The sequence below is a fragment of the Montipora foliosa genome, chromosome 11 (assembly GCF_036669935.1).
Source record: "Montipora foliosa isolate CH-2021 chromosome 11, ASM3666993v2, whole genome shotgun sequence".
NCBI lineage: Eukaryota > Metazoa > Cnidaria > Anthozoa > Scleractinia > Acroporidae > Montipora > Montipora foliosa.
Window position 1 is genome coordinate 24618966 of NC_090879.1, and position 23388 is coordinate 24642353.

At 39.1% G+C, this 23388-nt stretch overlaps 1 protein-coding gene across 3 annotated transcripts in view; it reads right to left on the bottom strand.

Moving 5' to 3' along the window:
* Window positions 1-2250: 2250 nt before the first annotated feature.
* Window positions 2251-23388, bottom strand: part of LOC137975656 (nephrocystin-3-like) — a 37370-nt gene continuing 16232 nt past the window's right edge. The window contains exons 2-3 of one of the 3 annotated variants that reach the window (XM_068822804.1): window positions 15872-15919; window positions 2251-6188 (exon numbers count right to left, since the gene is read on the bottom strand). In XM_068822804.1, the coding sequence (XP_068678905.1) occupies window positions 3224-6184 (2961 nt within the window). In that variant the 5' untranslated portion in view covers window positions 6185-6188; window positions 15872-15919 and the 3' untranslated portion in view covers window positions 2251-3223. Of the gene's footprint in view, window positions 6189-15871; window positions 16253-23388 lie in introns of those variants that run through there. The other 2 variants (XM_068822803.1, XM_068822805.1) reach the window with 2 other exon arrangements.

The window sequence follows — 23388 nt, forward strand, 5'->3', positions numbered from 1 at the left end:
TCTCTTGTACGAGTCGAAAATAAACCAATATACTACGCACTATGGGCTACTAAGGAAATTCAGGTTGTCAGCGATTTAATGGTTAATGAGTCCACTTTTTTATCTTTCTCAGAATTTAAAGACCGTTATAGATTTAAACCAAATTTTCTGTCTTTTCTTGGAGTCATCTCGGCTATAAAGCAGTTGTGGGAAACAACCAATGGGAAAAACCTAAGCGAAGTTTCGGACTACAATACGTTTAGTGAAAAAGTTCTGATGGCAAATAAACCAAACAGAATAGTGTACCAAAAGCTTGTGGCAAAAAAAAAAGAAAACAGCCCTTGAATAGTCAGATGAAGTGGTTAGCAGATTGCCTAATTGAACCAAACGAAACTGTGGACTGGGTCGCCGTGTATCGAAAACCCTTCGAATGTACCAAAATCTCTAAACTTCTAGTATTTCAATTTAAGCTGTTTCACAGGGGATTAGCCACCAATAATTTTCTGAAAAAAATAAACTTTATTGATAACGATCTCTGCAGTTTCTGTCAACGGGAAGAGGAATCACTCATTCACTTATTCTGGACTTGCACTGTAACGTCCCGTTTCTGGGGAGCTTTTGAGGAATGGCTGATTCGTGACAAAGCTCTTCCTACGCTAGACTTGTCACCATCATTAGTTGTTAGTCTAAAGCCTCAATTAATTCAAAACAAGAATCACTACTTTTTATTTTTGGTCGCGAGGTATTACATTTGGACCTGTAGAACACGCAGTCATTATCCTAAAATAGAAGGCTTCCACCCATTCCTCTCACATTACAGTCCTACGACTTGTAATTGAAAGAACCTAATTACTGTTTGTGTTGCAAAAGGCTTTGGTTTTTATTTTATTTTATTTTATTTTATTTTTTTTTGTTTTTTTTTTATTTATTTTATTTTATTTTTATTTTTATTTTTTTGTTTTTTTTTGTTTTTTTGTATTGTATGGTGTAAATTAATACCTTTGGTTTGTTAAGTAGGTAGGGATCGTAAGTATCGTAAGTACTGTAAGTATTGTGAAAGAATGAAATTAAAAAAAAAAAGAAAAAAAAAAAAAGATATATTATCTCTCAATGATACAATGACTGTCACACACTAAACACAAAGTGTCCGATAAAAGTCTTCAGTGTTTGTTTAAATCTTATAAATAGAAGAAGGATTTTGATCCAACAGCTGGCTCACAAAGCTAATCCCCATAAAATCATAAAGGGCGCTTACTCTTCTTTTTCCTTTTAAAAGTACTTAAATCGTGAAATATTTAATAAACCCCGCGACGGTTTTCAATTCAGTATTCAACAGAATTCATTTTTGCAAGTATTTTCGTTAAAATCGGGCCCTACACTGAAGTATCTGCATTATTACTCCTCAACTCAAAGTGAAACGAGTAATATTTAGAGATGATGTCTATTAATACATTAGCCGCCGGCAGTTATTAAAATGCGCAAATTCTGCAATGATTTGTTCAACCGACTGGGTGAAATTTAGTAAAGAAAAATGCATTTTTAATCGACAGGTACAAAACATAGGTGTCAGGTCACAGATTTCGTTCACAGGCCTCTGTGTTGCCAATACAGAAACAAACCTAAACATTCATTAAAGCTAACCTTAGGCCTAATTAGACCTACATTAGAGTTGTTGGGCCTATTAGGGAAGGTACGTTTTTAATTGGGGGGGAGGGAGGACTAGGGGTTCAGAGGGAAGGGTCAGCCAAAAAAAATGGGACCCTTGGGGAGGGTCAACCCTTTGTTTAAAATGTATTAAGGGAGGGTCAAGCCTTCTTTTTGCACAGTGGTTTGTGCAAATTTGTTCACGTACCACACTGATGTCATTTTTTCCTCTTCATTCTCCACGTATCTTTTGGTTTTCCTCTTTTTGGCTTTATGACGGTTTTGTTTTCTCTTCTGAGACTTCCGTATTGATAAAACAGAGACCTGTGACCTGACACTTTTGTACCTGCCCCATTTTAAGTTCAGACGCTTTCAGGTGGGTGGTATTAACCTTGTTCCGTATCTTTAGGTGGAAGTAGTCAATATTTGAAACTGTATACCACGACCGGCTTTATGGCAATCAATTAATTAAGACACGATTTGATTTTAATGTATTTTGTCAATTTTGGTGAACCGATTGATCCAAGTCCACCGTTTCAAGGATAATTTTAGAATGAAGGGCCATTTCTCGGAAAGAAAGAGCTCAGAAAATTTTCATTCCCGGACAAATTAAGCTTACAAAGCAAGTCATGTTTAAGGTATTAATTTAATTATCGCCAGTTCTAGGAAACGGCTTTCATCGGGTCGGATTATTGTTTCTTCTCGGAAAGCCTGAATAGTTTCTCAGAAACATTACCGCAACTTGAACTGATATGCATGTGATTTCATACACTTCTAACTAAAAAAACAATCTATGGTGACATAAATATACATAAAATTAGTGTCCCAGCCATCCAAAGGCTGGTTTTAAATGTCTTGCTTGCTTTCAAAGAAACCTATGTCTACTTGGCGAAGGCACCAACATGCCAGTTAATATCGTGAAAAATAAAAAAAATATACTGTCCAATATTTCAAAGTTCTATGCAACATCAATGTGTTTCTAAATCTTTGGATCAAAGGAGTAATTCAATGGCTTAATGATGAAATATCAAAATTGGTTATCTAAATCAACAGTATAGATCGTTTTCATTCACTTGACAATTCGCCAGATTGGTGTCCTAAAACGACAGGTAGTATTTCTATAAAAAGTTAGAATTAATTATCTGGGAATTGACAAGGTACAAATACATCGCTGCCATATCATTGTAAAGGAAAATCAGCTATGGTTCATCTACCCCCTTGTTGTTGTTTTTGTTCCCTTCTATGGTGGCTGTAAAGTCCAATGAAAATGATTTATCTGTTCTGCACTGCCTGAGTACAATCAAATCTTAAATCTTCTTCTTGAACTCCTTTGCGTTACAGTTCAATTTTTTTTGTCACGGATAGTGGTTCGTACTAAGATAAATTCGTTAGAACAAAAGCTTTTGTTCGGTTTTACTAGGTTTGATAGCTGCATTTTCTTGTCAGATCATAGCATTATTTCCTAATCAGTAATGGTCATAGAAACCTTAATGAACCCTCTGCTTATGATAAACTGTCCACGATTGCTCCGTTCCTCAGTGTCATTTCAGAAACAAACATTTTGTAATTAGCGTCTTTAGGTTTAACCTGTGGACGATTATTATTCGAAACTCCCTCTAACTTCTGGTTTCTCCACAGCATGAGTCAAAGAGGTCAAGACTTCTTCGCGAGGGTATGCGTCTTCGGGAAATCTTTCTGGGTACAAACTTAAGACTTTCCAGATCAATTTCTTGTCGCCCAAATGGTTGATACTTTTCTGGCCATTGTTGAGTTTGTAGCACATATCTAGTCCTTCCTTCATCGATGCTTCCATTTTGCTTAATAGTTCCTCTCTAACAGATTCTTCGTTTTCTTGTTTGTCAGCCATTTCATGATAGAGGAGACCCAGTTGAGTCTTGACCATAACTTTCCATGTGTGTTCTTTCTCTAGCTCTCTCTCGCAAACGAGTTGTGCCTTTAAAAGATACTTCTCTGCTTCTTCAAAGTTGCCTTTTCTCATGTGACAAAATCCATAATTTTTTAGAGTTAAGATGCTCTCCTTTTGTTCGTGTGTTCCCAGCTTTTCCATAACTCCCATGGCCTTTCCGTAGTACTTCAAGGCTTTATCTAGCCCTTGGTCACTCTTTTCCGCCAAGAAAACTAAGTCTGCAAAGTCCTTTAAACATTGAGCCGTCATGAAATGATCTCCAAGAAGTTTCTGGAACAAAGAAAGGGCCCGCTGCAACTTTTCGGTTGCTTCTGTGTTGTCCTTGCGCCGCTTAGCGTTTCTTCCGGCAAATAAGAGGCTGGCTGCGGTTTCGGGATGGTCAGGAAGCTTCTCCTCGCAGATTTTCAATGCTTTGTCGTACAACTTTTTGGGTTCAAGATTAGGAAACTTTTTCGCATGTGATAGAAAACGAGCTCGGCTATGTAAGTAGAACACACGGGAAAGGACCTTAGTCTCGCCGAATTCGTCGTCGTGTGCTGAAAAGAGGCGATGTGCGTCTTCCATGTGATCTTTGTATTTTGTTTGGACCCCGAGCCTTCTCATTTCTTGACCAAGCAGACACAAAAGTTCCACACGATGCACTGGCTGAGATTCGGCCTGAAAATAGGTGCTACTGAGTAGCAGTTCCAAGACCTCGATGTAAACCTTCGATGAGATGCATTTTTCCAAATATTGGAACGTTTCAAAAAGACTATCGAGGAACTTTTTGCACGAGGTTGCTATCTCTTGGGCCTCCAAACCATTAGCGAAAACTTTAAGGAAATGCTCAAAGTTTTGTCTGTCTGCACTGAAAGATTCGATGGCTTCTTTGCATGTGTCTTTTCCCCAATACAAACGTGTATTTTTTTCCAGACGGGAAATGAAGTGCTCACAAGCTAATTCTCTGCTGTCAAGTAAAACCTGCGGATTTTCATTTTCACCAATTTTCTTAGCAAAAGCGCGGATGAGAGAATGCAACTGGTATCTATGGGAATCTGCCTGTTCAACGACAACGAGAGATCTGTTGTTTAAGGAGCGTAGCGTCGTAATCGGTGGAGTTTCAGGGCCCAAGGTTTCCTTCAAAACGGCTTCGGCAGCATGGTAATCAAATGATCCAGGAAATATGGACAGAGCTATTAAAGCCTCTTTCTCAGCTTTCGTCAAAAGATCAAACGAATTCATAATCGCTTTTTGGAATGATTCATCGCCATCTTCCAGGATAGTCATGGGTTCCTTTTCAAGATGTTCAACAATCTTCTCTTCAGGGTAGTCTAACAGAAGTGAACCGACGATTGAGAGTGCCAATGGGACACAGCCACAAAGCTCGAGTATGGTTTCAACTTTGGAAAAATTTTCAATTTGGGGTCCTCCACGGCTGACACGAGAGTTAAGTAACTCTTTGGCCTCGTCGGGTGGTAGAGGGCTTAAATTTACTTCTTTCCACGGCAGGCTTTTATGTTGGAACCTCTTTCTGGATGTAATTACAAATGCTACATTCTGCTTCGATAACATTCTCATGGCACCCAGGATCTCTAGGAACAAAGCTCGGTCTGCCTCCGACTCTAGAAGACTATCTGCATTATCGAGGACAAATACCACTTGGCTTTGGATCTGTTTGCTCCAGTTTTTTAGCCAATATTCGGGATTCTCCGGTAGCTGCCCGACTATCGTACCACATGAGTGGATCATTTCAGTGGCTACTTCGAGGAATGTTGTCTTTTTTAGAAGACTGCAAAATAACACAGTATGCCCATTTTCTTTGCTTAATTTGTGAGCAGTCTCCCTGGCCACAGTCGTTTTTCCAAAGCCCGGTCCTCCAGTAATCAACACGACGGCATCTGTTTTACTCCGAAGGTATTGTTTTACTTCGTCGATTTCCTTAGAACGACCAAACACTTCCAGCACTTCGTCTGGTAGGCAGCTGCTAGGCTCGTCATTTTCTTGCTGCTGCTGTTGCTGCTGCAATCTTCGCCATTTTTTTATGTGTTCCTCTACTATTCGATACGTATCGTGATCGATCGGATCATTTTTGAGGCGCTGTATTTTTGTTCGCTGGATATAAACCATTATTTCCTCCAAAGCTGAAGATATTTTATCCCATTTGTCTTCGAATTCACTTTCGGTAATGGCGGTAGAAGGGCTATGGGACAGCTCATTTCTGAAATATTTGATTCTGGCGATGTTCGCTTCTATGCTTGCGTCGCTCGGAGCAGGCAGCGTGTGCCATCCTGTTCCACTGGGCGGTGGTAAATTGGAAAATTCTCGAATCAACAAATGCAACAGAGTAATGTCAAACTCCTCAATGTTTGGCGGGTCACCAGTACCCGGAAACAACTTTTCCCATTGATCATCAGCAATAACACGTCTTGATCTCAGATTCTGAAGCTTCGGCAAATTCTTGTTCAGGACGTCCTCCAATGTTTCGGGGTGTATGGAAAACAAAAGAAATCGCTGCAAAGAAGATGTCCCTTCGTCGATGAGTAATCGAGCCAGCCTTGTGCCATTGGTTTTTTCTTGTGATACACCACCGAAGATTGAGGATGCACTGTCACCACTACCAACAGACGGCGAAGAAGACCTCGCTGATGACACCATTAATCTAAAAAGAACAAAGTCAACAGGAAAGGCTATTATCGAGAGAGACGTGTAAAGATTTTATCACTCTGTAATATCTCGAAATAAAGGTTTATCCCGGGTTAATTATGCTTACGAGCGTGGAGTAATCTTATGGCTGCAAATGGATAGGGCCCGCTGGTCGAGCAATTCTCAACGAGAAACATTCGTTGATTTTCCCTCGAGGCGATTTAGGTTGTCTCTGTTATCGCTTCACTAGCACATTCCTGTTTGTGAGAAATGTTACTTGATTCAGATCTATACTTCAACCAATCACATCCAAGCTATTTTTGTCTTCGTTTGTATTGATGCCGAGTGATAAATGATGATGTAATGTGTTTGCTCCCTCCTGCCTAACTTGTTCTTTAAAGCCGTTTATCCACTTTTTGTTTCGTTTCCTCAGCCGGAAACGAAACGTATCTATTTGACTTCAAGGTGAACTATTTACACAGTGAGGTAGAGTTGCCAATCAAAACAGAGTTTTTTATTGAAAATCGAAACATCTATCAGATTTGAAAACTTATGAACATGTGAACCTGACGTATCGCAAATCATAATGCTGACAAACAAAATACTAAGGAAATGGGTCACAAATATGGCGTTTTGACTGTCTGAATGATTTTGGGTTTGATTAAAGCGATATATTGTTGAAAAACCCAAAGCTATCTCTCTTCGTGTTAATGAGTAATGTAAAAAATCTTCTCACTGGTGAGTCGTAGTAATAAATTGGGTTAACCAGGAACCACTTCTTTTAAAGCTAGTACCGGTAACTGCCTAGGTCCACAAGTAACACAAGTAATGGAAGATTCACGGAAAACGGAATTTGAAATGTTATGCAGTGGCAATTGAACGTAAAATAGGTATTTGTAGACTTTCTGCTTTGATGTATTGTGCACATAAACAAGTATCTGTTCTTCTCTTTAAAGGTTAATATTCCTAGAAAGGCTTCTCACCGTTCAGAGAGTTTGCGTTCACATTTCTATCTTTATTTCTCGAGAGTTTCAATAGACGAAGCGAAATAAATATGACAGACCGAGTGACCCACACTACAGTATTTTATCTTTTCTCCTGCCCCTACCGTTCCGGAAACGGTCTTTTGCATTGCTAACTTCGGAGCCAGGTTTGACAAATCTACGACGATGTGTACACATATTGGGAAAGCCTGGAGTAAAGCTTTCTATGACTTTATATACAAAATAAAATAAAATAAAATAAAATTTTGGGAAAGAAAATATGAAGCAGTGATTTTGAATTTTAGATTCATTGTCCCCCGAAGAAGAACCAGAGATACGGTTCGAAAATTTGGGAAACCTTTTTAATTTTAGATCACTTTTAAGCCCCTTTTTTAGCAATTATAAAAAAAAATAGATCAGAAGGTTTCTTTGAGAGAACACTACCAAGACATTAATTCATGCATTTGCGACTTCACATATTGATTGTTGTAACTCACTGCTATATGGGGTTTCAAAGTACCAAATGGATCGCCATCAAAAAGTTTTAAATGCAGCAGCTCGTGTCACCTGTTTTGTCCCAAGATACAGCCACTTAACACCAATACTTAATAGTCTTCATTGGCTCCCACCTTTCCAAGTTTAAAATTGCTCTTCTATTCTTTAAATGTTTAAGGGGCATGGCACCCTGATATCTATATAATAAAGCTGATTCAAGCAAGGACAACATCTAGATATAAGTTGCGCAGCGAGTAAAAACACCTTTTGATGATCCCACGCACTAAGTGTAAAACTTTTGGAGACAGAACTTTTTCGGTTGCAGGGCCTACGGAATGGAACATTCTATGTCTGTATATTAGAGAAACTGAAAACATTTCTACCTTTAAATCAAAGTTTAAAACTTACTTAATAGGCCTTATTCACCATAGCCGCCATGTTGGTTTTCAAATTGTCAGGCAAAAAACGTCGAAGTAGCTTGTGTAATGATTGTATTTTACTGCTTATGTGATAAACATTCAATGAACGTGAAACAAATCATCTGTGTGGCTCAGATGCTCGTTATAACTCCTCGGACTTGTGTTGTTTGCCCCCTCACAAGTGTGTAGCTAATTTGCATGATAACAGGAAATCGAACATGGCGGCCATCGTGAATAAGGTCTATTTAAGGGGTATTTTGTTCATAATCAACAATCTTAGAGTCACCTTAACTTTTATTGCAATTTATTCATTTATTTTATTGATTATATATATAATGTTTAAATTAATTTTAAAACACGAAAAAGAGTTACGTTTTAGATGAAAGATTTTTATAATTGATTTGTTATAATTACTAATAGGCTGTATTCATTATGTATTATCTTGAATATTTTGATGATATTGTAAAGAACTTAGAACTTTATTACATGAGCGCTATATAAATGTATATTTTACTTATTATTATTATCTAACTAAAGGAATCCTGTGATTTATGCTTTCTGGAAAAAAATGAACAAGTAGACATTGGATATCTTAGATCTCTTCGACTTGCTGACGGCAATGTACCGTGGAAAAGCTTAATCTTCTCCTATTAAAACCGTGCCCACGTCCTTTGGTTTTTTTTGGGCCGGAATACCTCGACAGTGAAATCTCGAAAAAAAGCTCCCTTTACAAAGTCGAAACGTTTAATCAACTAAGAAATTCGTCCTCGAGCGGGTCATCGCTTAGAAACGTATATGAATGAGACACCCTCTTACGATGATTTCCTAACAGAAATCCGTCCTCGAGCGGTGGCAGACGCAATAACTCCTGTCACGTGTCTTCAAACATACAAGAGCTTTGCGAGACACACCCCAAAAAGCACTCTCATGTGGTAAGCGCCTTATCAAGGACATAAAAAGACGTTTGACGGCGAAATGTACAGGGAGTCACTGTAGCCCGCATGCAGTTAGCATTGCTATTCTAGGCTGGCCACTAAAACTGCGACACTATTACTGGCTCTCACAACAAAGTAAACAAAAGTCACTTAGAAATTGACAAGAGTTACACGAACAGGAATTATACAAACAAACGCCTCATACATAAAGCCCTGGCCAAACGGTCTCGTAAGTAGTCGCACGTAGCCACAAAAGGGTCCGAAATTAACTTTTTTATATGGGCGACAACTGGCGACTGGATAAAAATTTTCAGTCGCCAGATGGCATATTGTGGTCGCCAAAAATTTTCTCCTGAAAATGCACGTTTTGAACTTCTTTATGGTGACTAGAAAGCAACGAACGCGCGGTCTTGTGTATGTCTCAAGCATTATTTTTCGCTTTCGAAAGCGGACATTTTGGAGAGAAAATGTACCCAACCTGGAATGTAATGAAGAAGTCCATCTGCCCATTTGTTGAAAATTTCAGCCACGGAAACACCAGTCACGTTCTGTCGCACACGAGCCGCCATGTTATTACTGTGCTACATTCCTCGCACCAGTCCCTCAAATCTCTCTACTGAGTCGCAGTTTTTCGCCCGCAATACGTATTTTATGAGAAACCGCAAAAAAAAAAACGTGGCGGCTTGCGACGTTATATGGAGACCTATGGAGGTAGTCAACGGGAAAACTCCTTTCATTTTTATTTCAAACACTAGGCAGGATAAAAAGAAAGACACTTGTTGGCAAACGGCTCTGAACTTAAAGGGGCTAGGTCACGCAATTTTAGGCAATTTCAGCATTGATCAAATGATCATAGAATTAACTGAAATAACAAAATAACGGCTCAAAACTATAGAAGAACTCAAACAAAACACAGGAAAGCTAAGATGGGACAAGGATGGACAAAACTGGAGAGGATTGAAGTGGATTGCATTTGGGTAAATTTGAAAAACGTCGGCGCACCTTTTTTCAAATTCATATCAGTTTATATCAAAATGTAATTTAAACAGCTGGAAAATCATTCTCAATTGTTATGTGGCCGTGATTTAGAGCTCATAACTAACAATTTTAAACAAAATTACCTAAAACAGCGTGACCTAGCCCCTTGAATAGTAGGTCGCCCACTGGCGACCAACTGTGAAATTCTGGTCGCCAGTACTCAATTTTTAGTCGCATTGGCGATCAGGAAGGCGCAATTTCGGACCCTGGTGACAAGATCGCGAGTTTCCTCGCAAGTACACGCAAGTCGCAATAAACCCCATTTCAAGGCTACGGGCTTAGCCCCCCGCGGCCAAAATGTAACCACACGTAAGAAACAAAATGGCGGATATTGTGGATGTTGTTGAAAGGAAAGGAAAGCAGCTGCTTGTTTGGTATTTATCTTCCTTGCATTGCTAACTTAGGAGCCTGGTTTGACAAATCTACGACAAGGAAGAGGATGGTAGAGCGAAACGAGGAAAGACAAGAAATCGGATTAAGAGGAGAAGTGAGAGGGGTTTGTTAAGTAGCATTGTACAAGAATTGCGGTTCGAGGTCACGCAAGGGTACAAGGAGATGATGAGGATGGCACACGAAGAGTTCCTAGAGATTCTCACTACAATTGAGCCTTCAGTTACGAAAAGACAGGTCATTGGAGGTCATAAGGTCATTTTAACTGCAGAACGACTGACTTTGACACTGCGCTTTCTTGCTACTGGCGAAACGTTTCGTTCGATTTCTTTTCAATTCAGAAACTCACGATCAGCAATTTCGTATATCGCGCGAGAAGTTTGCCAAGCAATCTTTAAAGTCCTGGGAGAAAAATAGAGCTTGAAGGTAGGGTACGCTTTCCGTTGCTTTCCTCGAGCTCTTCACGACTCGCCATCTTGGTCACCATCTTGAAAAACCGCGCAGACTTATCCTGTATTTCATTGGCTTATAACAACGAGTGGATGTTACTCAACTTGCGTTGACTTCGGTTGGGTGGCCAATGGGTGAAAAACTTGCTTTGACTTGAGTGCAAATTTGATCTCGACCAGAGTGAGCGCAAGTCAACGCAACTGCACGCAAGCCCTGGCCAAACGGAGTCGCAAGTGAAAACTTGGGTCTCCTTGCGACTCCGTTTGGCCAGGGTTTAAGAGAAAAAGTGTTCAAAAATGATCTCAGATATTATAGGTACCTTTTAAAGAAAAGCCATATAGCTTGAAAGATCGATGTGGTGCATATCAACATTCATCTCCTCAATTTTAAGAAACTTCAGAAGCAATTCCTTCAATTTACGTTTTTAAGTGTGCTTTCCTAAGCAGGCGAAGTTCAAGAGGGGATACCATTTCAATTTTTGCACCAATGATAGAGAAGGAAAATAACCGTTGGTTTGTTCTCGACATCTCTAGGTGGAAGTTTCCAGATATTGCAGACCATATGGAATAGGAATGACTTCGTTTAGAGCGCGTGTTATGAGTATCGGAGTTACTTTTAAATTTTAAATCTGTCATGCAATTCCAGACTTTTCTAGAATTACCTTACATCCGTAATATTCCAGATATTTCTTTGATGTGACTCAGTAGTTTCCACAAATAGTATACCTTGTAATACACTATAAATAGCAACAGAACATTCTTGATGCTTAGAGTGAAAGTATAAAAGCAGGCTTGTACTGAGTAATAGAAAAAGCTCTCTTTGCCCGAGGGATTACCCTCGTGGCCGGCTGTGATTGAACTTATGCTATGGATGCGATACTGTGATGAAGCTATAATCAACTGCGATAACTATGGTGGAGCGATAACCTTTGACCTTGCCATATCCGGAGAGAAGAAAGAGAAGAAGGAGACGATAGCTGAAAACGGGAAGAAGACAAAGAGTCCAGAGTTCATTATGAAGTCCTCCGTAAGAGTTTGTCTACACAGAAAATCAAGTGAGTGGATAGAATCCAGTAAATCATGGAAGTCAAGCATTGTTGTCTACAGTCCGTGGAACTTAGAGTTCGAGTTAATCAAGATCAATACCTGTATGGCCATGAAAGACAGTAAGCCTGCTTTATGAACTGCTTAACTTAATCTTTGACTTAGGTAACTGTAACAGTGTAAAACTAATTAAATAATAGTGAAAAAGGTAACTGCTCGTTGTCAAACTGTTGTTGCGTGCCTTATATCGTACTCGGGAGTTATTTTCATTTAAGCCTTGTTCGAGGACATCTCTTGGTTATTTCGATCCAGCACTTAACAAGTAAACAGATTTGAGATATTGGGTGGAGCACGCTGATTGTCAGCATCATGTAGCAAGAGGCAACTGATTTAAACTAAAGTAATTTAACCAGCGGAATTCCTGAATTTACACTATGGCACACTATGAGACTTGTAATCCACAAAATACATTAAACGCAAATCCCACTTTTGTAGAGTGACATTTCTGCCCAGATGTGTATTTAGGGCCTGACCCTTGGCAAGAAGGCCGCAAAGAAGCCAAATCGGTTCTTAATGATGTTGTAGAGGAGATTTCGGTGTCTATAAAGAGGAGCGTGAAATAAGCTGTGTTCGATGTAACATAAAGAGCAGGTCTAACCATTTACTTGGTAATTTGTATTAACATATGAAATGTCTTTCTCATCTGAACTGGTGGGTGGCACACCACCATTAAGGCAGTGCAAGTGTGTGGAAAAATTGGAAGGGCCGAAAGGCCATTCCTCAGTAGGGGGGTCTGGGGGCATCCTCCGCAGGAGGATTTAACACTCTCTGAGATGCATATTCCTGCATTTTGGGGCAAGCTTTGGTGTTTTCTCTGCAATGTTACTGTATACTATTTTTCAATAAATTTAGACACCTGTAGCATGAATTGCTTTTTCTTCAATCACATTCGCATAGTTAAATTCTCGACGAAGTGCTAATGTTAACAGTTGCCTATAGCTTCACGAAAAATTGAAACACTCATTCTCAGACCACATGAAAAGAGGACAAATGGATACTTAGTAAAGTTTATTTTAGTACTCTTCACCTTCACTTTCAAAATATATCAGTTGTTCTTTCTTTCTGTAACTAACCTTCCGACCGATTTATCTGCTTTGACCTCTTTTGCTCAGGTTCTTGACCAAAATATGATACTAGCAAAGTGACAGTGTTTTGTGCGCCATTACTATTCATGTGATCGCTCAAACGCAGTCTCTCTCATTTTCAAGTACCAATACGCGACTTACATGGATCAGTGCGTTTCACGATATTTTCATGGCTGAAACCTACAATCTTGGACAAAACCCTTGGGAAAAATTCTAGCTTAAGCATCATTTGGCACGCACTCACAAAATATATATTAGTCCTTTCCCCCTCCCCCCCCCCCCCCATACCAATGTTGATAATGTGATGCAAAATACTGTGCAAGCCTTTGGCCGTGTTTTAACCAACAATGGAATGGAGGGGGGGGGGGGGGGGGGGGAGAAAGTAGGAAGAATTTAATCTTTATCACACAGGCAAATTAGAGCGTCACATTTTCCCAACGAGTTTTCTCCAAGATTGTAGCTATTATTACACTCCCGACGGACAGGATTGAATTTTTAACTTTTCACATACACATTATTGTCTTATTTGTGGATATGATGGAGAATTCCTCTCGTAATGACTTGAATATACTGATTAAGTTTTTTAGTTGGATCGAGAGGCTTTCAGGCGGGTAGTTCTACCCTTTACCCGTTTATTATTGAACCCCTGCGCGATCCTCGATATTTTCGAGAATCGAGAATCGAGTTTCGAGATTAGAGAATCTAGGATCGAGGACGTGAACAGCCCAGCTCATGCAATCGGCCCTTTAGAATGATCTTCGGAAGAAGAGTTGAAAACACTGACCCCCAGTCCATGGCCTACCCCGATGAACTACCCAAATTCACTACCCTAAAGTAGACTAACTCTAAAAAATACTATTTCGAATGAGTACTTTTGAAAGAACTGAATTGATTATATACTTACACTGCATGTACCTTATTTATTTTCGTCCACACGGCCACATGCGACTAAATTCAGGAATTGCACCGGTCTCACTTCATTTACGTGAGGTAATCGGCTATCACGTAAATTATCGAAAGCTAACCTTTTTTAAATGGGTGCTTTGACTAAAATACTGTCGACCAACGCCGTTTAAAATAGGTGTTTAGACTTAACACTAATTGTGACGCTATTTAAAACCAATAGTACTCACTTGAAATAGTATTTTTGGGTAGTCCATTTGTGTAGTCCATCACGGTAGTCCATGGACTGGGGGTCAGTGTTTTCAACTCTCCTGTTAACTCGTTTAACAGAAAGCGGCGGCAGAAGTCTTCACACGAACATACCAAATGTAAACGAAAGTATACTTAGGGCGCTTTCCTTTTTTCAGAACTGGCCCGGCCAGACCCGTCAGTTTGCAAAGAAAATGCAGTAATTTGAAGGAACACTTGCATGATAATCCTTCGCATTCTTCTGGAGGAGTATATATCATCCTCGAAGTGTGTTAATTTGAAAGCGTTGTAGAGTTAGTCCTTCCAAATGTCTGGTCTGGCCGGTCAGTTCTGCCAGATGGAAAGCGTCCTTAAATTCAAGTCGGAAAGTTACACGATACTGTGCGATACAAGAATTTTAAATTTCGTGAAGACCATTATCCTTTATCTCCGACTGATTCTTGAGCTGTCACTAACTTCAGATGCAAACATCGAGAGTTCTTGGAATGCGAAGCAGTAAATACTTGACTTAAAATGTTCCTTCGCAATTTAAGGTGTGTTTTGTTTACCGTCAAGGCCAAAAACACAGATTAAACCATGAAACAAAAAGACTTGTCGAGTTTCATAACCATCTTAATGCATTAATTGTACATCTACGATGAATAACTAAGAATAAAGATGTTCTATAGATGACTACAAAAAAACGGCCTTTATCCAGGTGATTTGCGATAAACTTGAAATACGTTGGGTCGACTTTTTTTAAGATTACTCAAATGCAATCCCTTCCAATTTTGTCCATTTGTGTCCATCCATGCTTCTCTTTCCTTTTGCTGTATTTCTTTTATGTTTTTCAATGGTCTTATTTAAGGACGTTCGCGTCCATTGTTACTGTGCATCCTTACAGCGTACGCAAATTCACATGCCACGTCGAGCGCGCGCGCCAAGTACTAAAATAAACAATGATAAGGCAGATGGACATTGCTATAACTTTGCTTGGATTTAACGATCTTGGATGTTCGGTGACCCCTACTTTTCTTTTCAGAAACAGATTTTATTTACAATTATCTCCACATTGTCCAAAAATGAACAAAAAAATCAATGTGGGAAGTTAAAAAATTTAAGATTTCTGTCCTCGGGACATGGAATCCTGCCATCTCTATGGTCGCTAAATGCGAACTTGTTCTTAAAAGAACCTCAACAGTTAACCAAATTTACTTGATGGGTCCACTTAAACAAAGTTTGGTAGAGAACATTTCACTTCAAAGATGTAATTGCAATATTTTTTGGCTTACAGACACGGTGGCCTTATTTGCTAAAGAAGCCGGATTTTTTCAGATTTAGGGTGTTCTTCCGGGCAAGTTCCCTCCAAAACGAAGTCAGTGACCCACCGTTTTTTGACATTTCTGACATCACTAACTAATCATCTTTCAATGGTAAAATTTGCAGAAAAAAACAAATGTTAGAAAATTTTCGCACGAACGTCCTTAAGTTGTTATTGCTATGTTTCATTTCACTCTTTGGGCATTTTGGGTGTCATGCGTGAAATTACATACTTTTTCGTGACATAGCCCCTTTAATTTTTTGCCACATTTATCAAGATGCTTAGAGATATTTATCCTGTCCTTAAAGTTGTCAAAATAAATGGGCAAGAAAATGGCAAAAACGTTTACCTTTCTTGGGAATGTGAACCTTCAGATTGTTGTCTTCTGATTTTCTTCCTGTAGAGAGAAAAAACAAATATTTGCAGCATAATAGCGACTGAAAAAAAAAAAAAACAAAAAAAAACGTGACATTACCTCAGCAGTAGTCAATATCATTTTAACTGATGTTTACGAGATTTGTTTTGACCTCTGAAAGTGAAGCAAGATCTATTTTATCACCACCGCACTTGCATAATTTTCACATATGAAAATACTGTTTTCATTTAATTTATGCTTGCTCTTGCTTTTGTGTTAACAGCCAAGGAAAAGCCTCTGCTACTTCACACGAAGACGCTGGCTACGCTTTTTCCCGAAGGCCCAGTTCAAACGTTGAATTTTTCATGTACCGAACTTAAATGCAAACCTGAATGAAAGAAATTTATATTTTTTAAGTGCGGGTTGTAGATGAAAGGGAGAAGCAAGTGTCTCTTTTGGAAACCTGAAAAGGCTTTAATGGGATTCGAACTTTTATGGCTCATTAGGGTTTTGCAAGGTTTAATTCTACCCCTTAACCTCTCCCTTTCGTAGCATGTCTCCAGGGTTTGCAATTACTTTTCTATTTCAGTTCTCTATACCTGAAGGGAAGGGGTATTAGGCAGAAATTGCCAAACCCCACACACTGAATGTCAATAATGGTTAGCTTTCAGTTATTGCACCAAACATCTAATAGGTCTAGGTAAGGATTTGAAAATAAGTGAAGCTATGATTCTTGCAGTTATGAATGCAATTTTAGCAATTACATAGAGAAACCTGAAAAATTCTGGACTTTAACGTTGAAGTCCTAAATTTTTCAGGCTTCTCTACACAATTGCTAAAATTGCATTCATAACGGCTAGGATAATAGCTTCACTTGATTTTATATCCACAGTTCAATATGTGATTCATTTCATTCATCATTTCGTGCTGTCAATTAAGAATTGGTTGACGCTTAGCGTGCGTACATCGAGTTATGGATGAACGCGGGAAGTTTGGAGAGCACGAGAGAAGTGTTGCTTGAGGGGCATCGGAGAGCAACTTTAGCTTCTTGCTTCACTGTTGTTTTTCATTCTTTGTTATTTTATTTTCTTTGTTATTTATTCTTTTTTGAGTTACTGTTATTTATTCTTGAGTTATATTCTTAATTATTAGTCTATAAGTTATTGGCTGGTTAAAAACACGTCACGACGGGGCTTAAAATTAACTCCAGTGCTTGGTGGCAAGCTGGGCCAGTTTCCTTGATTTCTTAGTGGCCCAGGTCAAAATTAAGTGGCCTGGATTTCCACTACATTTACACGAATGTGCATTTTACAGATTTTAACGGTAAAAGAACTAAAAAAGATAATGTGCCCATAGATTGATTACTTATTATTTAATTAAAACAATTACAATTGTAAACAGAACAAATAGAACAAAACATCGCATCTTCGCAAACCAGCTACAGTCTCCCTTTCGAGCAACTGTTTTGAAATGTTTGCGATTTTTTGGTTTTTTCGTAGAAATTAGAAATTTATTTTAAGTTCGTACTTGCAATCGCACTACATCGGGCTGAATTTATATTTTGTATCGTACTCGCCCATCGGGCGATTCAATCCCAATATTTAGTTGTCCAGCTACATCGACCGTTTCAGCCCTGCACAAGTAAGTTGAGCGACAATTACAGAGAACGATTCATATGGTTTTTCTAAATATTGAAAACGAAGGATTCGCTTCTTCAGTAAAAAAAAACATTGGCAAAGCAATCGACGAAAATATAGACAAACAAAGTCAAAATGCCCAAGTACGGACTCAGGAGCTTCAGGGCTCGAACTTGGTGGTGGTTTGCTAGCCAAATACCAGTAGATTTTGAATTTTGGCTAGTGGATTTTGTTCATTCGCTAGCCATCTTGGCTACTTATTTTTTTCCTCTATAAGTAGCATTTAAGCTTTCAAATGTTTCCAATATTTTTCCTCATTAACAATTAGCATCAATAAAAGAAAGGGAAGTAATTCCATAAATTAGAAAAATAATTCTTAATTTGGTTTATTTGCCGCTATCTTGATCATTGCTTGATCGGGGAGCATGCACCCAAGTTGTATACTCATGATGCAAAGCTTGCAAAAAAACACAAGTGTCTGCCATCTTGAAATGCAAATCTACGATCACCAGGCTTGATAGACACAATTGGCCAAAGCCAAAATACCATAATACTCTTTGTTTGTCCACCCAAATTTTGCGTAAGCATTGTTTTTATTTTCTCTTATCGGGACCACTATTAGTCCAAAGAGAAACAGGAAACAATGCTTATTCAAAATTTGGGTGGACAAACAAAGAGTATTATGGTATTTTCCACTTCGGTCAACCGGCTAACAAGTCACGTGGTTTGAATTGGGTGTTTACATCGGACTCAAAATGAGGGCCTCTCATGTAGGTCTAGAATGGACGAAATCGCTGAGAAGTGTCCCCAAGAGAAACCTGATTTCAAAGTGGCTAGAGCATGGTGGCAAAAAGAATACAAGCGAGAAAAGCTGCAAGTTTTTCCATGAGGCATATGTTATCCATGTGTACTGCTGCCGCTTCTGTTTCACCAGAAATCTCGTAAAGGCTCGATGCTACCGATCCCTAAGCAAGAACGAAGGGCCTAACTACCTTGTAGTTAAAGCTGGATAGCGGTGATCAAGGATTTGTAGCTCAAACATACTGTTCGTCAAAGGGGGAAGAGGTGGACATTGTAACCACGTGTTCGCCCTCCTATTTCAGCTAAACGACTATTTTTGCTTAGGATTCAGAGATATCCCAAGTGATGCAACCTGCACAAGTCGGCCACAGTCGTGGCACATTCCTAGAGCGTCTTCCATATGCCCAATGCCAGGTGTGGGAACCCACCTTGCTGGAGCAGAAACTGACAGAGGTGGAAAGAGAACATGAGAGCCGGCCCCCAGTCAAGTGCAAATTGTATGAAGCTAGATGTCCGAGCATTCAAGGAGGACTGGATAGGCAACATGTATGTGATGGATCATATCGAAATAATGCCCCAAAAGGGAAAACCACCACCATTTTCATTCATGTATAAGTACCTACTAAGTGACCAGGAGACCTCATTAAAGATTAAAAATGTCCTTTGCAATGTTGTCTTGGGGTCAACTCTAGCATGCCAACTGCAAGAATTTGGCCGATCTAACACAGTAGTCAACTGTAGGGCCATACCTGCTTCACCAGCTGCTGCATTACCTGGTACTTCATTCCCTGACTTACCGTGTTTCCCTAGCCCTCAGGTAAAGCTTTATGATGTTAATGAACTCAGCAAGGTAGTTAATTTGGATTTCCAATTAGCAAGGAGATAATTATTTGACCTATCCAATGTTGCAATTGACTTAGCAGCTGCACAGGCCCTTGAAAAGAGAACAGTTCCCCGGGGAGAATCACGACAATGGCTACAGTAGCACAAGTTTCGCCTGACTGCATCTAGCTTTGGCAAAGTTTAACATCAAGTACAAAGGCCATCAGAAGCAATGGTCAAGAGCATATTTGCAAACAAGTGCCCCTGTCATCAAAAAAGACACTTCCTTTTCTTTGTTTTCTTCGGTGTGTTTACTTAACACCTGTCTGGCAAACTTTGGAGGTTGATTTTTATCCAAAGGCCGTTTACTTCGAGTATAACTTTTGGATTTCACCATCCTTTATTACTCGCGTTCAAAACTGACCGGTTGGACCTCAGAGGGTTGGATCCAAGGGGAAACAGACATCAAAGGCTCACTAGCTTAACATTTCAGCGTGTGAATACAGCTTATTATATATACACCTAATTGCAATATCGTTGTCTTCGAAAAATGAAAAAGGGAAAACGCCAACTGAATAGGATTTGAATTAGGCTATAATTAAGCACATTCTCAGGTTGGATTCATTTACAGCCGTTGCATTTCCCCGGAATCTTTTTTATTGTTTTCCAGCTTTAGAACAACAGCAAATTCCAACAGGCAAATACGACGTTCATGCGTGGATGCTGCAAATGAATTCATTGGGCTTATTAGCCTAATTAATTCCTATTTGGCTTTTGCTTTTTTTTCATTTTTCTATGACAACGTTTTTGCAATTGGGTCTATGCAAAACGTGAGTTTTAAAGTCTGAAAGCCCAAAACTCCCGTGTTGCATATTAATTCAGCGGCGTACACACGCATTGCATTCTTAAACGAGTGAGCCTTTGACCTCATTTTCTCCTCGATCAAACTCTCTCAAGAACTTAAAGTTAGTGACGGCGGACCATTAAATAGGAAAATTCCAGTTGAAATAAACAGGTGCCTCTTTGAAATCAAGTCTTTAATAAAACTTTGGTCACTTACTGTTTAGTTAACACAGTTTTGAAATCAAAAGAAAAATAAGCCGAATTGATTTTTTTTGTCACAGGGACACTTTAAAGGTAATAAGACTGTTGCTCATCGAAAGGCCAATGAGAAGGTAGCCCGATAAATTTATGACAGGTACATGCAAAAACCTTCAAAAAAGTTTGCTGTATTCGATGCTGGTGTTTCAGTGCATCCGACGCTACCATATTTTGGTGCAAGTCCTGATGACAAAGTTTATGACCCTATGTCCAACATACCCTATGGCCTTCTCAAAGTCAAGCGCCGTTTTGCAAAAGGGGAGAAACTCTGAAACAAGCACCGTGACCTGATCCAAGTTTTTATCTAGAGAAAATAGGTGAGAGCTTTTATCTCATGAAGGAACATTCGTCTGGATATTGCTCTCAAATACAAGGACAAATGGCTATGACAGGCATGGAATGGTGAGACTTCTGTGTTTACCTGTCTGATTCAAATAAAATGTGTATTAACAGGATTCCCTTCAACCACGATTACTGGACAAAGAAGTTGTTGCCAAAACTATCAGACGTTTACATCAATTATGCTTTGAAGTTTCTTATTAGCCAATATCACACAATGAGCTTATGAAATGTCTTCACGTTGGATTAGATCACTAAGCCAACCCATAAAAAGCTGGATTTCACCTTTTATGGTTTACACTGTTTACTTGTTTTGCCTACCCATTGCTCCTGTATATAGTGTTAGGTAATAGTCCAGTCTGATTTGAACTGTTGTGTTTTAAAAGGAATATCCAGTTTCAAATAATGCTTTTTGCCATTGATTTCAATGCAGTTGTTGTTATGTGGCTGAGTACAACTAGAATATAAAAAGATCTGGTCTCATACAAAAACACACGGGAACATTACCTTCAAAAAAGATATAATTGCAAAAATTGAGTAAAAACAACCTATTGTGGCATTATCTGCCATTATTGCATCTCCTTAATAATTCGTTTAGTTCGACAGTTTGCAATTTCTTTGTGACAGTATCTAGAAAACCAGATCTTATCACTATAAGCTCTTCAGAAATAGAACTTTCACATAGTTGTGAAATGAAGATGACCCCTCCCTTGGGATCTTAACTCCAATCGGTGACTAACCTGTGATCAGGCGTACTTTTCTTTAGAGAGTGTGTGAAAAGGTACGCCTGATACAATTTCTTAACATGTTATATGCCCGTAGTCCAGAATCTGGACTTTACCCTGATTGGCCGAAAAACGATAGAGCTCTAACTTGGAGCCTTGCTCCGATTGGCTACAGAAATGCAAATCACTCTTTAGTAAAATCGCTTAACATCTGATCACCTTGCGACCGCCGAGAAGGATTTGATGCTTTTTCTGTGATTTTATCCTGAGTAACTTTGTTCATTGATGGTTTAAACAAAAAAACCGCACCAAATGTCAAGCGAGATTTGCAGAAATACTGGTGGCTTTGATTGTATGGATAAAGTCTCACTTCGCAGACATCCCAGCTAGAGTTATACTATTGTTTTCACCGTTGATCCCTTGAATCACAACGTGCAGGTAATTTCAGATGAAATCTGATTGGCTCACATTTAAAGCATGACACAAGATAACATCACTAGCTCTTGACAAGTGGGCGGCTGACAACTCGATATGAAATGGTATCACGCGTACCTTTGCACACCCTCTCTAAAGAAAAGTACACCTGATCACGGGGGAAGGGGGGGGGGGGGGTTAATCGGTGACTTGAAAGTTGTGTGAGACTTGTACGTACTGTAACTCTCACCGTGTTTCTGCAGTGACCTAGGCACTTATATTTTCAGTTCTGTTGCATCTATAATTATTTTGTTGTTGGGGTATTCCTGCACAAATTCCTCTGGAGAATTTTTCAGGATAATGTCTCGGTGAGGCTATATCTTCAGACTGCCAAGAACATTTTAGAATGATATAGTTAATCCATGTAAGAAGAACGTTGTTAACAGCACTTTCAGAAACATTGAACCTCTCTGCCAGATCGATGTTAGATGGTCCCATCCTGAGCTTCTTAAGTAGCATGAGAAATTCATCCTCTACAGACAGCTTATGGGCAGAGGGTCTCAGTTGCCTTAGTTACTGCTCTGTTCTCATTATCAGTCTTTGGCTCACCTTCCCCTTCGGGAAACGTTATTACGTGTCCATACAGCTTGATTTTCCAGCTTCACTATCCCAATAAATAATAAGTTTTCCTTGGAGGTTAGACAATAAAAATTTCAACGTGTCCATAAAGTGAACATAAGAGTTAAAACCAGTGAAGTGTGTAAAGAGCTTCTCTTCTCTTGAAGGTGTTGTACATTTAGACAAGAAGTGGGACACTATGAGGGCCCGTTCTGGTCAAAATTATCCTCCTTTATTTTTCCCATTACATAAATAATAAAAATGTGCTTGCAATTATTTTTATGGTATTTCATCAATAATTATATCTACTACTAGAATTATTTATACGTGCACGAATTAATTTTATGTATCCTAAAATTATTTATATGTTGTTTGAATTATTTTTTCTGACCATGAATTAATTTTTCCTCTGCATGAATTTTAGCGGATCCAATTATCCAATTATTAAGGAGTGGATTAGACTAATGAACAGGCAGATGAAGGACAAGTACTTTGATAATGGATTGGGACAGTATCTGTCAAAAGATTATTATTCTGTTGGTGTTATGGTTGGAGTAGCAATGTTGCAGAATGGCCAAATGCCTGCATTCATTGATGATAGCATTTTACAGGAGGTCCTGTTACCTAACAAAAGTGGTAATGCTTGTGTTAGTGAAATGCAGGCTGGGCTGGAGATGCTAGGCATGTTATCAGCCCTTCAGCAACTTCTCATGCTTGTTCATTTGTTGACACCCGACTCTCAACACAAAGTCAATGTCCCAAAGCTTTTGCAAATACTGAAACCAAACTTTTCTGAAAAAGGAAGCAACACACTGTCTCAGGTGCTTCAGAAGAACCAGTTCTCGGATTTGGCATGGATCCATCAATGTCCAAGCAGGAGTTCCAACAGCTCATGTGGGTTTTACACCTACTGCCCACACCTGTGCTAATATCTTAAGCCTTCCAAGAGCAACCCATGAAATTCAGCTACCACCTCAGGAGAGGTTGTTTGAAATATATGATTTAGGATTCTCTCTCAAGTTTGCCAAAGAAAGGCTTTTTCACTTTCACAAAA